This window comes from Chamaea fasciata, unplaced genomic scaffold (genome assembly GCF_029207755.1).
Source record: "Chamaea fasciata isolate MVZ Bird 193981 ecotype frontalis unplaced genomic scaffold, bChaFas1.0.hap1 SCAF_2, whole genome shotgun sequence".
Classification (NCBI taxonomy): Eukaryota; Metazoa; Chordata; class Aves; order Passeriformes; family Sylviidae; genus Chamaea; species Chamaea fasciata.
Window position 1 is genome coordinate 1,186,903 of NW_027094087.1, and position 13,494 is coordinate 1,200,396.

The 13,494-nt window shown below is 55.0% G+C and overlaps 2 protein-coding genes across 7 annotated transcripts in view; one reads left to right on the plus strand and one right to left on the minus strand.

Moving 5' to 3' along the window:
- The window catches only part of FAM168A (family with sequence similarity 168 member A), a 127,199-nt gene extending 118,847 nt beyond the window's left edge, over positions 1 to 8,352 (plus strand). For 4 of the 5 annotated variants that reach the window (XM_066207475.1, XM_066207466.1, XM_066207458.1 and 1 more), the window contains 4 exons: positions 361 to 503; positions 1,573 to 1,747; positions 3,071 to 3,200; positions 3,903 to 8,352. In XM_066207475.1, coding sequence (XP_066063572.1) covers positions 361 to 503; positions 1,573 to 1,747; positions 3,071 to 3,183 — 431 coding nt within the window. In that variant the 3' untranslated portion in view covers positions 3,184 to 3,200; positions 3,903 to 8,352. Of the gene's footprint in view, positions 1 to 360; positions 504 to 1,572; positions 1,748 to 3,070; positions 3,201 to 3,902 lie in introns of those variants that run through there. The other variant, XM_066207448.1, reaches the window with a different exon arrangement.
- RELT (RELT TNF receptor) lies at positions 7,646 to 13,494 on the minus strand. Of its 2 annotated transcripts, XM_066207417.1 has the most exons (11): positions 12,875 to 13,494; positions 12,299 to 12,356; positions 11,942 to 12,031; positions 11,701 to 11,855; positions 11,533 to 11,618; positions 11,033 to 11,269; positions 10,790 to 10,870; positions 10,621 to 10,702; positions 10,353 to 10,538; positions 10,160 to 10,274; positions 7,646 to 9,531 (listed from the first exon to the last, which is right to left on the minus strand). In XM_066207417.1, the coding sequence occupies exons 1-10, from the start codon at positions 12,937 to 12,939 to the stop codon at positions 10,187 to 10,189; spliced, it is 1,128 nt and encodes a 375-aa protein (XP_066063514.1). In that variant the 5' UTR covers positions 12,940 to 13,494; the 3' UTR covers positions 7,646 to 9,531; positions 10,160 to 10,186. The 2 variants fall into 2 exon arrangements, with proteins under 2 accessions (XP_066063514.1, XP_066063524.1); XM_066207427.1 differs by having other exon boundaries at positions 11,722 to 11,855; positions 12,299 to 13,494.

A 13,494-nucleotide genomic window follows, 5' to 3' on the forward strand; every position in this document is an offset into this window, starting at 1 on the left:
AGGAAAAGAGTCACAGCTATTCCCCTTGTTAATTAACACCTGTTTTTCCAATCTGCAGTAATCAGGAGGGGGTGAGATGCTGTTTGGGTGTTCCTAAAAGCTCTGCGTGCTCTTCGCGCTGCTTCACTGCTCGGAGGATGATGTGGGATATTAGACTTGGAATCTTGGCCTCCTCTAATTGCTGAACACCGGTGGTGTAAATAAGTTAAATATATTTGAGTGTTTTGGCTGGGCTGAGCCTTGACTTCTCCTCTCCATCCCACACAGTCCGTTTGCTCACGGGGTGGTTTCTCCCGGCCCTCCCGGCAGCCCTGAGCAGCCGTTCCAGGCCCTGACTGGGTCCCCTCTTGTCTCTGGCAGGGTACACTGCGGGGACTCCCTACAAGGTGCCACCGACCCAGAGTAACAACGCCCCTCCTCCCTACTCGCCGTCTCCCAACCCGTACCAAACCGCGATGTACCCCATCAGAAGTGCCTACCCACAGCAGAACCTGTACACCCAGGTAGGTGCCACCTCCTGCCCCCCCTGCCACGCCCCAACGCACCTCAGCTCCCTGCAGGCCTCTCAGGGCCAAGAGGTCGTCCTCATCTCGGCGGCACGGAGGTGCCCAAACCACTTCGACATCCCTTCCCACTGGAAATCCCGAGCTTCTCGGAGCAATGTGCCCCTACAACTTCCCTGGCTTTTCTTCTCCTCTTTTGCGCTGAATAGACTTTCCCAGCAGCTACAGTAATCTCATGGAGGGATTTTCCTGTGCCTTGCTGAGACTGGAGCATCTGACTGTCACCAGGAGCTGCATAAGCCTTTGGGGTCCAACCCACCCCTGGTTCTTCTCCGATCCCAGCCACAGAATCTGCCATTTGTCCTGTCAGCCTTTGTAGTTCCCCTGCACCTCCTTGTCCCATTAATCCAGACCTTCAGATGTTCTCTCATGGCTCTCACTAATGCACAGTAAAATCTCCCTTTTGCTGATTCAAGTCTTTGTTTTCTTTCCTCCCATGCCTGGTTTGCAGGTCCTGGCAGTGTTGCTGCCTGTCCTGGGGACAGCAGTTCTCTCCCTGGTGAATCTCCTAATTTCAGGCCCCTCATTACTTCTCATGTGAAGCTTTTCTGTTGCTTCCTTTTATTCCCACGCATCCTTCTCCCCTTGTTTCAAAACCCTGCAATTCTTCGCAGCCTGGATTTTGGTGCCCTGTAGGAAACCCAAGAAGATGACACAACTCCTGGAGCCAATCACTTGGGAGTCATCCAAGAACCACGGCTTGTCCTTTTCTTCCATCTCTTGTTCCTTCTCCACACCGGCAGCCGTTTGTGTCCAGGCCGTGTTTCATCCCATCAAAGGGAGGCAGCACAGTTTGTCCTGGATGGCTTGGCTCTGACTGTTGATTCCCTCCTCATCCATTCCACGCATCCACAGGTTCAGGTCTCCAGGCACAGGAGCCCGTCCACGGGGCAGCACCGGCCACCATTCCTTTGGCAGCGCTCGACTTACACAGTCATTAGTTTGGAAAAGAACCCGGAGTGATGGTGGTATTTTTTTTCTTTCTTTCTTTTTCCCTCTTCTCCAACAGGGAGCTTATTACACCCAGCCCGTGTACGCGGCGCAGCCCCACGTCATCCACCACACCACGGTGGTGCAGCCCAACAGCATCCCCTCGGCCATCTACCCGGCCCCCGTGGCCGCGCCCCGCACCAACGGCGTGGCCATGGGCATGGTCGCTGGCACCACCATGGCAATGTCAGCAGGTAAGCAGGGAGACCCTTCCCGTGCTCTGGGGCCCCGCACAAAAAATTCCCCGTGCGTCCCAAGCGCTGCCTCGGCCTTGTAGAGCCTACATAGTTCAGCTGCTGGTTTTGCTCGCTGGTTGCTGCTCCTTTGCAGGCAAAAAATGCAGTAATTTGCCCCAAATCCTGGTGTGACTCAGCAGGTTTGGCTCTATCCTGCATCCTTAGATATATTATTCCGTATCCTTAAACGTGTTGTTCTTCCCTCTGTCTGTTCCGTCAGTGAGGGAGTAACCGGGTTGGTCCGTCCTCAAGTAGCTGGATTTCTCTCAAGCTCTTTTTTTTTTTAAGACACTTATGGTCGTGTTTTTGTTTGACAAAATGAATGCCAGCCTTGTATCTATCCCAGTTCCTCTACAATTTATGTGCAGATTCTAACTGCAATTAATTGATAGTACATTAAGCAAGATAGGGGCTGGTTTTATTTTTTTCCAAAGCCTGTATTTTTCTCCTTAACAATTGTTAGGATTGTATATTGAATTATGCCAAGAAATGCATCATTCATCCTTTTGCATCTGCATTAGCTGTGAAATAGGAGTCTGTAATGGGACACAATCCCTATTCCAAGCAGAGATATTGCAGCCTGGATGTGACAAGAACCACTCTGAGAGATTTACTGTTGCTTATACTGAGAAGTGGATAAATGTAATTAATGCACGTGGGATGTGTTAGAATTTCATTAATAACATTTGTAGAGAGATACCCAGAAACTGAGAACTTGGTTGAGCACCCAGTTGCTCCCAGAACAGAGCAGTCCAGGGCTGTGTTCTCCCTTCCCACGAAGGGACTGTGCAAATTCTGACCTGAAATCCCTCTGTTGACCGGCTGCAGAATTTAAAAAAGGCTCATCTTAATTTTCCCTGGTCATCTGTTGTGTTTTCTCCTCATCTCCCTTCCAGTTTGTTTCAGATCTGTGCAGAGATTTGCTGTCCCAGTTTAGCCCAGTGCTTTCAGCAGGTAGATGTCAGCAGGTTGTGGCCAGCTCTGTTGCTGCTCTTTAGGGACAAGGAACATTGGAAAAAAAACCGAGGAAAACCCTTAAGGTTTAGGGCCAGATGTAGCATGGAAAATCTGCTGGAGCTTCAGGTGTCCTTATTCTATTTGTGGTGCTGGCTGATCCCAATCACAGGAGTCCAGCACCTTCAATTCAGGTCTGGCAGGCAGAAGAATTATCGGGGAAAAAAAAGGGAAAAGGGAAAAGGAGGCAGCTGATGCTGTTCCTGCCCCACTGTACCCACAGATGCCACTTCCTCTGCTCCGTGACAAGTGTTTGTGTCCTTGCAGGAACCTTGTTGACCACCCCCCAACACACCGCCATCGGAGCACATCCAGTGTCCGTGCCAACGTACAGGGCTCAAGGAACCCCCACCTACAGCTACGTACCTCCACACTGGTAAACCACTGGCCAATCCATGTGAGTGCTGCCTCCTGCTCTGAATGAGCCCCCAAACCCCACTTCCAGGGATGGGGCTTCTCTGGGCACCCTGTGCCAGGCCCTCCCCACCCTCCCAGGGAGGAATTGCTTCCCAATATCCCATCTCACCCTGCCCTCTGGCCGTTGGAAACCATTACCCCGGGCCTATTCACTGCATTCCCTGCCAACGAGTCCCTCCCCATCTTTATGTCACTGGAATATTTCTTTTTCCCTGCCGGGACGTCGCGCTGCTCATTAGCACTGGGGTTGCGTGCGACTGCCTGTGTGTTCCTGTCATGCTCAGGATCCCAGAAATCCCAGCTGCTTGTTCCTGGAGCCCTTGGCCCATCATGCCCAATTACCAGGACAGGCAGTTGATGGGAACACGACGCTGCCCAGGGAGGCGGCGGAGATCCCATCCAGCCCCGGGGTTGTCTAAAATCTCTCAGTGCCACACAAATTACAGCTGGGCTAATCCTGCCCCTCCCAAATTGGTGCGCAATTAACAGGGAGCATCCCATCTGCATATTTGTAATCCTCTGCACTGGATACCTGCTGCTGCTTTCCCAGCTCCCTTCCCTGAGAAATTGCCCACAGGGAGGGTTGAATTCCATATGGATCAGCTCCACGTGGCACAGGGGTGCAGAGAGGAGGAGAACATCCTTCTAACTCCCCGTTTTAAATGTATTTGCTCTCTTCCAGATCCGGAGTCAAACATTGTATGCAACTACACAAGTCTTACATCGGTGCTGTGGCCGCAGGGCTGCAGCGCCTCGTCTGTTTGCAAGAACAAAAGGAAAAAAAAAAAAAAAAAAGTGCAAGGGTCACTTTATGCATTCTTTAGTGGTTTTTGTAAAAGCTGCTTTTTCTAATCTTCTGCCTCTTTTTTTCCCCCCTTCCTCCCCCTCCCACATGAATTGTGTAACACACATACTGACACTGAGCAATAGTCAAGTTCTCTCTTCGGTCCTATCATTTGAAAGCTCAGAATCTTCACTTTTCCAGCATTGCCCAGCTGAGTGGTGCAAAGATCCCCCCACTTCTTGTTCGTTTGGGTTCTTTCTGTTATTTTTCTGTTGTCGTCGTTGTTGACAAGAGCCTAGATTTTTTTTTGGCTAGTAAGAGTGGTTGATGTTCAGGGTACTATGTGAAAAGCACAGCGCTGGTAGGCAGGCTTATTCCGATTTGGTTTGGGTATTTTTAGTTGAAGAATATAAATTATTCAATCTTCCATAACATATTACAAGAAAATTGGTGTCTTCCAGATAGCTGTCGTGATAGATTATAAATGCATTATCTGCAGTGGAATTCTGAACTCATCCCTTCTTTTTGTAGGAGTAAGAGAATATAAATATAATTAGCGATGTAACACACTTGTCTTAGGAAGCACGAGGACTGGTCACCAGCGGGTCTTTGGTCTGCTTTCTCCAACTGGGCAAACGGATCGTGGGTGGTGGCAAGGGAGCGGCAGGAAGACGCGTGCCCCGGGAGCATCTCGAACCTCTTGGGAAAACGGGATGCTCCCCCTCAGCCACGTCCTGGGGCAGCCTGAGGGAGAGGGCAGCTCCTTCCTTGTGTGGCTGCGGGCGGAGGTGTGCTGGGCAGCTGCTGAGGGAAGCAAGGAGATGTCCAAAGGTTGGGCTGAAGAGCTTCTCCAGGTCCAAGGTTGATCTGGAGAGCTTCTCTCAGTCTAGGGTTTGGTCTGAGGAGACCCTCCAGGTTCAGGGTTTGGTCTGAAGAGCTTCTCCAGAGCACGGTGGGGTGGGAAAAGAGGGCGTCTGGTTGATGGAGATGAGTCTTCAAGGCAGGGCAAGGGGAGGATGGGTGGCTTCACCTTGCGCCCATGGCGTTGGCAGGGCTGAGACCAAACCACGCTGCCTGCGTGGCAGCTGGGGTGTCCCCCTCCCATTCTCCGTGTTACAGCTCCAAGACTTCCAGGAGAAATGTTCATCCAAGCACAAATACCAGCACCACAGAGAAAGGCCGGGGAGGGGGATGATGTCTGGCTGCTCTGCTTGGAGGAGTGGGAGAGGAGGAAGCAATAGCAATAAACACGTCGCCTTCTTCACGGGAAGGCACCTGAGAAGAGGTGACAGCAGGGAAGGTGATCCACATGGACCAGGATGGAGGACACCGGGCACGCAGAGGCTGTGAGCATCAGGGTCACTTTGGGGAAGGGGGGTTTGGCTTACCTGGGGACATGGGGACAGGAAGCTGGTGACATCCCCCCTCGGGGTGTCCAAGTCGAGCAATAAGTTGTCTTGAGGGCAGCAGAGGCAGTTTGGATTTGCAGACAATGCTTGTGGCCAGTTTGTTTTTAAATCTTTGTCACTAAACCCAGCATAGAAACAAGGTTTTTGGGATTTTATTGGGGGATTTTTAAGACAAAAGCTTGGTTGGGTTTTGATTTTTGCCTCAAGTGTGCCAAAAGTGTTCCATGCTCTCGATGATGTCTCCCAGCTTGGCTTCTGCTGCCACTGGGAGGAGCTCCTGGAGCTCCTCCCCTTGAGCATGGGCCAGGTGGGGAGTAACAAGCCTAGGGATCCCAGGAGGACTTTCCCTCCCACCGGCTGGTCCCAGGTGGTTTGTCAGGTCGGGTGTTGGTGTTGGCACTTCTGTCTGGGGGTCCTTTGGTTGATCGTGCTGGTTTTGAAGGAAATCCAGAGCAAAGCTCTGGTTGACCTCCTCAGCCTCAGGGGGAACAAAGTGTGGGAGGACTGGAGACCAGTGCCGTGGGGTGGGGAAGGGGCACCCTTGGGCCGCACTTCGGGTTCATATAGAGGGAGAAGGGAAAAAGGGGGAAAAGAGCCAATAATCAGTGGGTTCCCCATTTGGCTTGGCAAAGCCGAGGATTAGCAAAGAGCAACAGGACCTTGGGAAATAATACCATCACATCATCCTTCCACTGTTTGTAGCACATTGCAGTTAAACCTGGGCCAAGAAGTCCCCAGTAGATCCTAAGAATTGAAGACTCCTGAGATCCCTTTTCCCCCCCCCCTCACCTTGACTTTGTGTTACATACCAGGAGTTGTCTGTCAGCATTGAGTCAGGCCTCCCGATGTAAAGGCGCTCTGGTTTGTGGGGTCCGACGAGCTCTGGGATCCCAGCCTGGGCTCTGCAAATGCTCTTTCCCAGTAGACACCACCCCACCACTGTCCCAGACACCCTGCACCACTTTAGGAGCCACTGCTAAAATTTTGGCCCATGTGTGGAAAGGAGATGTTGGGTTTTCTCCCGGAAGGAAAAAAAAAAACAAACATTAAAAGTGATGGAGAAAGCCCCAGGAGCTGAGCATGGTGGATAACCCAGTGCTCCCACTGGAGAGACCTGACATGGGGCAGCTGGGTTTCAATTCCTTTGCTTGGATCAACAGCAGATCCAGCGCTCCTCATCCCATTACTCCCAGGCAGAAATACTCATTCACCAAGGTGTGGAGAGGTGAAATATTTGCCACCTGTTGGGCTCGAGGCTTTAGTGAGGACGTTTGGTTACCAGCCTTGAGCCACTGTGTGGGACCAGGGCCACCACATGGCTCTGGGGCCACCACACGGCGCCAGGCTTGGGTAGCTCCTTCCCAAGGGGGCTTCATGGGGCTGCGGTGGTGGGGAGATGCTCCCTGCCCTTTCCTTGATCCCAAGTCCTTCCCTTGGTCAAGTCGGGGCTTAAGTGAGGCTCCTGGGAAGGTCACAGTGGGGGACACTGGTGGGGGCCACCAGCTTCTCAAATATTTCATTCCAGCAAAGCTTTGCTGATGTTGGTTAAGGAAAAGGGTTTTCCACAGTGAAGGATCACGCTGGGCATTAGTGGGGAAGAGCAGGAGGGGTTAAATCGTCCTTAGCAGCCTCTGAAGTGTCTGAGATTAAAATTCCAGCGAAAGAGGAGGGAAAGTAACTCTGATCCATTTACCCATCCCCGCCCTTACCTTTACTTCAAAACACAAGCTGCGATGCGAGATTTGGGGGGGAAATAGGATTTTAGTGGTGGCGGTGACCCCCAAACCCCAGGAGCCCCTTGAAGCCTGAGGCCATCATGCCTCCATGCAGCTGAACCCTCCAGGCAAGGATTTGCTCCTGTAGTTCATGAATAATGAATCCCTCAGTTCAGCGTTGCTGCAGTTTTGGGATGGAATTCCCAGGAAGCGTTATTGAAGGGGGCTGTTTTAATGAGGGATGTTCAGAACATCAGGTTTTCCTCCAGCCACCGGCGTCCCACTGAATCTGGTCCTTCCCACAGAGACTCCCCCTGACTCTTTGCCATCCCCTCCTGCATCCCCACAGGGAATGTGGGATGGTGTGGTTCCCAGCTGGAGGGCATGAAATGGGATCCTGGTTTTTTAGAGGGGTGGAAAACGACATTTGAGGCTTTATTTTTGGTAAAATCCAACCAGCCAACAATAGCAATAAAAGCTGCTGGATACCCATAAATCCAGGTATTTTTGGTTTGGGTTTGTTTTTTTTTTTAATTGCCAATATTTTCAGGCCCTCCCACTCTTGTCCCCAAACTGTGGTGACCCTCTGCCCATCTTCCCTTCACTTTGCTCCTGAGCCAGGATCAGCCTCCAAATAATTTCTCTGCTGTGTGTTAGCATTCCCTTAGGGAAAAAAAAAAATAATAAAAAAAAAAAAATTAAAAAAAAAAAAAAAAAAGGAAAATAAAGCCTGTGACAGAGCTTGGGAGGGAGAAAATCTTGGAAAAGGCATTTCAGTGGCACGTTGCACCATGGCACTAGGAGATTCTCTGGCAATCAGGTAAAGGAACTTGTGGGAATGTTCGCAGGGCAGGAATAGCAAAATACTTGGTTTGACAGGAGCGATTCCCGTTTGGAAGCGCTCGATTGTGCTGCTTGTAGGGAATAATCTTGATGCAACATGGCCACCTGCAGCCTCCCCGCGTCCTCCTGCAAGAGATGGAGCTGGGATTTTTCTGGGGGCAGAGGGGTTCAGGATCAGGGGAGGGATTTGTAGGGAAGCATGGCGAGGTGCAGGATCACACCCAAACCCTCCCGTTCCTGCCACACGGCCTCAACCCCCACCAGGCTCCCACCCCTCTTTCTATGTAATCCATTTTAAATTAATTTTGACCGCTAGACCAGCTGGTTTTTTAAGTATTATTGGACCTCTTAAATAAAAATAAATACCAAAAAAAAAAAAAATTTCCCTGAAAGAACAACAACAACAAAAAATTTTAACCCAAGAGTAACCACGTCTTCCAAGTCTACATCTCACAGGTGTGTAGGGAACATGGCCTTGGACTGATGCCCTGGAGAGCCCCACAGCCTCAGTTTGTCCATCTGAAAGTGTAAATTTGGGGTTATTTTCCCATTTGTTTTCTGTTCCGGTTTTGGTTCTGAAGATCAGGTCGTGATCTCCCTGACAGATTTCAGCCAAGAGTTTGTAACTGTACGATATTTACTGTAAGATGTAGAACATTCGATAACTATTAAAATGTTTCCAAAAAAAAAAAATTAAATAAATAAATAAAAGAGCCCAAGAGGGTCTGGTGGTTGGTTTTTCGTTGTTTGGGGGTTTTTTTTGGCACGGTGATGTCATGGAGAGGTGAATGGGACCAGCCACAAACCCTTTTTTGGGTTGATGGTTGAGGTTGATGGTCTCCAACCCCACCTTGGGAGGGTTATCCCCGTGATCCCAACATGGCCATGCCAGCGTGATCTCATAGAAGCAATTCCTATGGAGAGTGAGATGTGTGATCTTCATGGTGAGCATCACCACCATGTGCTCCTGAACTGAGACCTCGGAGAGATGATGGATGGGTGGATGCAGGAGACCAGCTTTGCCCAGAGCAATCCACGCCCCAGCTGGGTTGTTGGGAAGGGGGGAGTCATTCCGTGATCCAGTGATTCTTTATCCTGCGATGCTGAGCGCTGGCACCAGGTGATGGAGGGAAATCAGGAGTTCACGATGGTCTTGGAGAGTTCCACAGACCCAGAGGGTGACCATGAAATGGCATCCAGCGTCCTCTGTGCTTCCAGCGGAGCTGTGTTGTGGCAGCATGGTTCCCAGAGATGATGATTCCTGTGGCCACCTTCACCGGCATCGCAGCTCCTGGAGTTACTGTCCATCAGGCCACCACGCCGTGGCCACCATCAGGCCTCAGGGACAGAGAATCCTTCTCACCAGCCGGGCAAGATGCTGGATTTGCTGTGCTGCTGTTGGACACCTCGGTGGCAGGAGCAGAAGCTGAGCTGCCACCTCCAGCACTTCGCAGCTCTGAGCGGGACCGGCTTTCACACAATGCCCACTGTCCTCCATCCCCTCCGGGGGTCTTGGTGGGTGTCACTGACCCCTGAGGCAGCCCCCAGGCCAGGTGCCTGCTGTGGAGGACAAGGGATGGACCACGGGTGAGCCTGGATTGGCCCCTTTGCACCACCCAAGGCGGCAGGAGCCCTCGGTGTCACCCATCCGTGGCTGTCACTCCCCATCCCGAACCTCCCCTGGCACAGTTTGTTGAGGCCGTTTCCCCTCGTCCTGTCCCTGTTCCCTGGAGCAGAGCCCGACCCCCCCGGCTGTCCCCTCCTGTCAGGGAGTTGTGCAGAGCCACCAGGTCCCCCCTGAGCCTCCTTTTTCTCCAGCTGAGCCCCTTTCCCAGCTCCCCCAGCCCCTCCTGGGGCTCCAGCCCCTTCCCAGCTCCCTTCCCTGCCCAGGACAATGTCGGGAGGGGCCCGGAGCTGGGTGGTCACAGCAGCAGCGCCGCTGGAGGAGGGGACACGGGGACGTGAGCGAGGGCACGTGAGCCCGTGCAGCTGCCCATGAGTCACGGAGCAGCCCCCGGCCGTGCCACCCCGTGCCAGGCCCTGCCAGCGAGGGACATCCCCTCCCTCCTGCCTCGCTGTCCCCACACTGTGTCCCTACAGCGTTAATGCTCCATTTTCCGGCCTCCAGAACCCCTCTGTCCAGGAAGGAGCCCAGGGCTCCCCACACCCTCCCTCCACACCCCCTCACCTCGTGGGTGCTGTTCCATCCCAGCGGTCACATCCCGCTGCCGGCGGGGAGGGGACCACGGAGGGGCTCCCCCGCCGCCTCGCTCCTCACCTCGGGGATCCGGGACACCCGAAACCTGCGGGGGAGCATCACATCAGCCTGTCCCCGCCCTGCAGAGGGGAAGCACGCAGGGTGGGGGCTGTCCCCTGCTTACCTGCCGATGGAGAGGATGGTCACCTCGCTGGGATGAGCTCCGGCTTTGGGGGCTTTGGTGGCGCTGAGCGGTGGCGGCACCTCGGGCCACTTCTGGCTGCAGCGGGCACACGGGGCCGGTCCCTGCACCGTGTGCAGGTGCTGCTGGTGGTGGCAGGCGGGGGGAAACTGAGGCAGGAGGTGCAGCCTGGGGAGGGGGGAAATGCCATCAGCGTGGGGGGTGGTCCCACCATGGGGAGGTCCTCAGTGCAGCCTGAGGGGACCCTTACTTATTGAGGGGGGCGCAGCTCGGTGGCATCAGCTGCTGCCTCTGATGCTCCTTCAGCAGCTCCTCCAGCGCCGCTGCGTTTTCTGTGTGGGGGAGGACACGAAGGAGTTGGGGGTCACGGGGCTCTGGCCCAGGTCACCCCCTCCTCCCCTTGCCAGGGACCCCCCGACCTTTCTTCTCGGTGATCAGCCGCACCAGCACCCCGATGGTGTCCTCATTGGCATCCTCCAGCTGGTAGATGGAGCTGGGACCTGGAAGCGGACGTTGGGAGGTGAGGGAAAACTCGGTGATGGGGGAATAAAGCACGCCAAGGACAAGCAGGATGCCCTGGGACAAGGAGGACAAGAAACCATGGGAATGGGCTGAGCAAGATGTGGGATCACCGAAGGTGTCATGGCACAACCAGGGCTCACCGGTGCCGCCGGGCTGGGGCTCCTTGCTGGCGGTGCAGTGATAACCCCTCTTCTTCAGCAGGTTGCAGACCAGGATTCCCAACAATCCCATGGCACAGAAGACCGGCACGATGGTCAGCACGGCTGCCTGTGCTGCTGCTGCCTCCTCCTCCTCTTCCTCACCCAGCAGGGTCACCCGTGTCCCGTTGGTTCCCGGTGCCCGGCCCGGCATTTCGGGGCTGCGGGCTCGCCGCCGGCCTGCAGGGAGGCGCTGGATCAGCCTCACAGAGGGGCTTTGCTGGGATGAAATCCCAGTTCCCCAGGAGCCCTGCACCAGGCTTGGAACCCAGCAAGGCAGAAGCCGCTCGTGTCTTGAGCAGAGGTGTCCTCAGCTGCCACATCCCAGCAGGACACGGTGCCCCATCGCAGGGGGGGACACACCCTGTGGCATCCCCGAGCCGAGGCACAAGCTCCTCCATCGCCCCCGGCCCTGGGGTGACACCTCCGGCTCCAGCACCCACCTGGGCACCCCGGGGTGCTGCGGGGAGCAGCGGCGCAGGGCAGGCACCGGCCCCGGGGCTCCCTCTCCCCTCCAGGGCTGTGAAACCTGCGGGGTGGGAGGGGAGGGTCAGGACACGGCCCCCGAGCCCGGGCGGGGCTGGCGCTCAGCGTCCCCCGGCTGGGCTCACCCCGGCAGGCAGGCTCCGCACCGGCTGTCGCTCGCCGCCGTCCCCGCTGCCACCAGGACCCTGTTGGCCGCCCGGCACTGCGTGTGAGCGGCGCAGGACGCGTCCCCCAGCGAGAAGGTGCCGGGGGGACAAGCTCGGCACGTCCCCGCTGGATCCTGCGGTGAGGGAAAGGCGGGTGAGCGACGGGCGGGTCCCGCACCCTCCGTCGGGCTGGAGGTGCCGCGGGTGGGGCACGGCTTACCCCGCTGGGCTCCTCTCCGGGCGGGCATCCCGCTGGCCGCTGCTCCGGGGCGCTGCAGCTCCCGGCCCCCTGCGCGGGTCTGCTCAGCACCTGCGGGAGGATCAGAGCGCTCAGTGCCGCCTGCTGAGGCTCCCCCGCCGTGCGGCTCCGGCGGCGGATGCCACCCTGTCACGGGTGATGCCATCGCCTGCCGCACGGCCAGCGGACGGCCTCCTCCAGTGGGGCGAGGGATGAGAACTCACTGGATGCACCACGATGGATGCAAACCCATCCCCGTGTCCTACAGGGCGATGGGGTGGCGTTTGAGCACCAGAGAAGCAGAGGGAGGGGATGGCACAGACGAGAGGCCATACTCACCCCCAGGACGGTGACGAGCCACCAGTGCATCCCGCTCCTCTTCGTCACCCGGGGAGACCTGCCCAAGGCGGAGCACCAGAGTCGTCATCCAGGGAAAATCCCACTGGAAAAGTTATTTGGGAGCCCTTTTTCTCCCCTCTGGGATGCTGCAAGGCATCTGCCTAAATATCCCTACAGCAGCAGTCCTGAACCATCCCCCAGAAAGTTTTTTTAGAGTTTTCATGGAATGCCCAGCATCACCCCTTCCCTTGGAGATCCCAGCTCCATCCCGAACTGGAGAGGGACCAACCTCAGCACTGGAGTCACTCCATTCATGCAAGGAGCAGATGATGCTAAAACAAAGTTAAAGAAAGGTTTTTCCCGCTCCGGAGGAAATGCTTTCGCATCTGTCACAAGGAAATGAAGTCACTAAAAAAATTTTAAAGAATATTTAAATAAAAACTCGAACAAAACAAGAGGTGTTTCCCCGAGTCTCATCCCCCCCCCCTCTTCAGGCTCGGCAATTGGTTGTTAAAATTAAAATCTATGCTGACAGCACAGGGGAAGGAAGGGAGGAAGGAAAAAATAAATAATAACCCAAACCCGGATCCAGCCTCCGCATGGAAATCCTGCTGCCTGCATGGAAATCCTGCCACCCGCATGGAAATTTCCCCCCGGTCGTCACGGTCCTGTGAGAGCCCCGGCAGAGCTTCATTACAGCCTGTGCCTGATGAATTTCTCCTAATTAGTGGCCAGCACCACCCCGAGATGCAGCTAATTACAGGTGAGGGGGGTCCCGGGGGTGGGTTTACAGGACGTGGGTTGGGACACGATGGCAGAACCCAAAAGGAGCATCCTCTGTACTCCAGTTCCCTCCAGTAGCTCCCAGTACAGGGGCACTCCAGGGTGCTGGCACGGAGCTGGCCAGCCCAGCTCCTGAATCCCCCCGGGATTTGGGATGTGTCCCTCTAGCACGAAGGGATGGTGACACCCAGGCAAGCTCTCCGCCCTATCCATCCAATAAAACTCGGGTTTAAACCTAACGTGAAGCATTTTAATTCTCTGGGGCTGTGCAATTCGAGCACTTCAGGGACACACCGAGATGTCTGGGGACCGGCTCTGCCGGGAAGAAATGCCCTCAGGAGGGGACAGGAAGGTCCCACCGTGCCTGAGGGACCACGAGCATCCTGGCTCACCAGAGCGTTCCAGATCATGAT

Bases quoted from the DNA above. Each gene is read 5' to 3' on its own strand.
- RELT (XM_066207417.1), bottom strand. From the start codon at position 12,939: ATGCGGGTGGCAGGATTTCCATGCAGGCAGCAGGATTTCCATGCGGAG. The intron at 11,856-11,941 runs GTAAGCCGTGCC...CCCTCACCGCAG, and splicing joins CCGGAGAGGAGCCCAGCGGG to GATCCAGCGGGGACGTGCCG. The intron at 10,703-10,789 runs GTCGGGGGGTCC...TCCCCCACACAG, and splicing joins GCTGATCACCGAGAAGAAAG to AAAACGCAGCGGCGCTGGAG.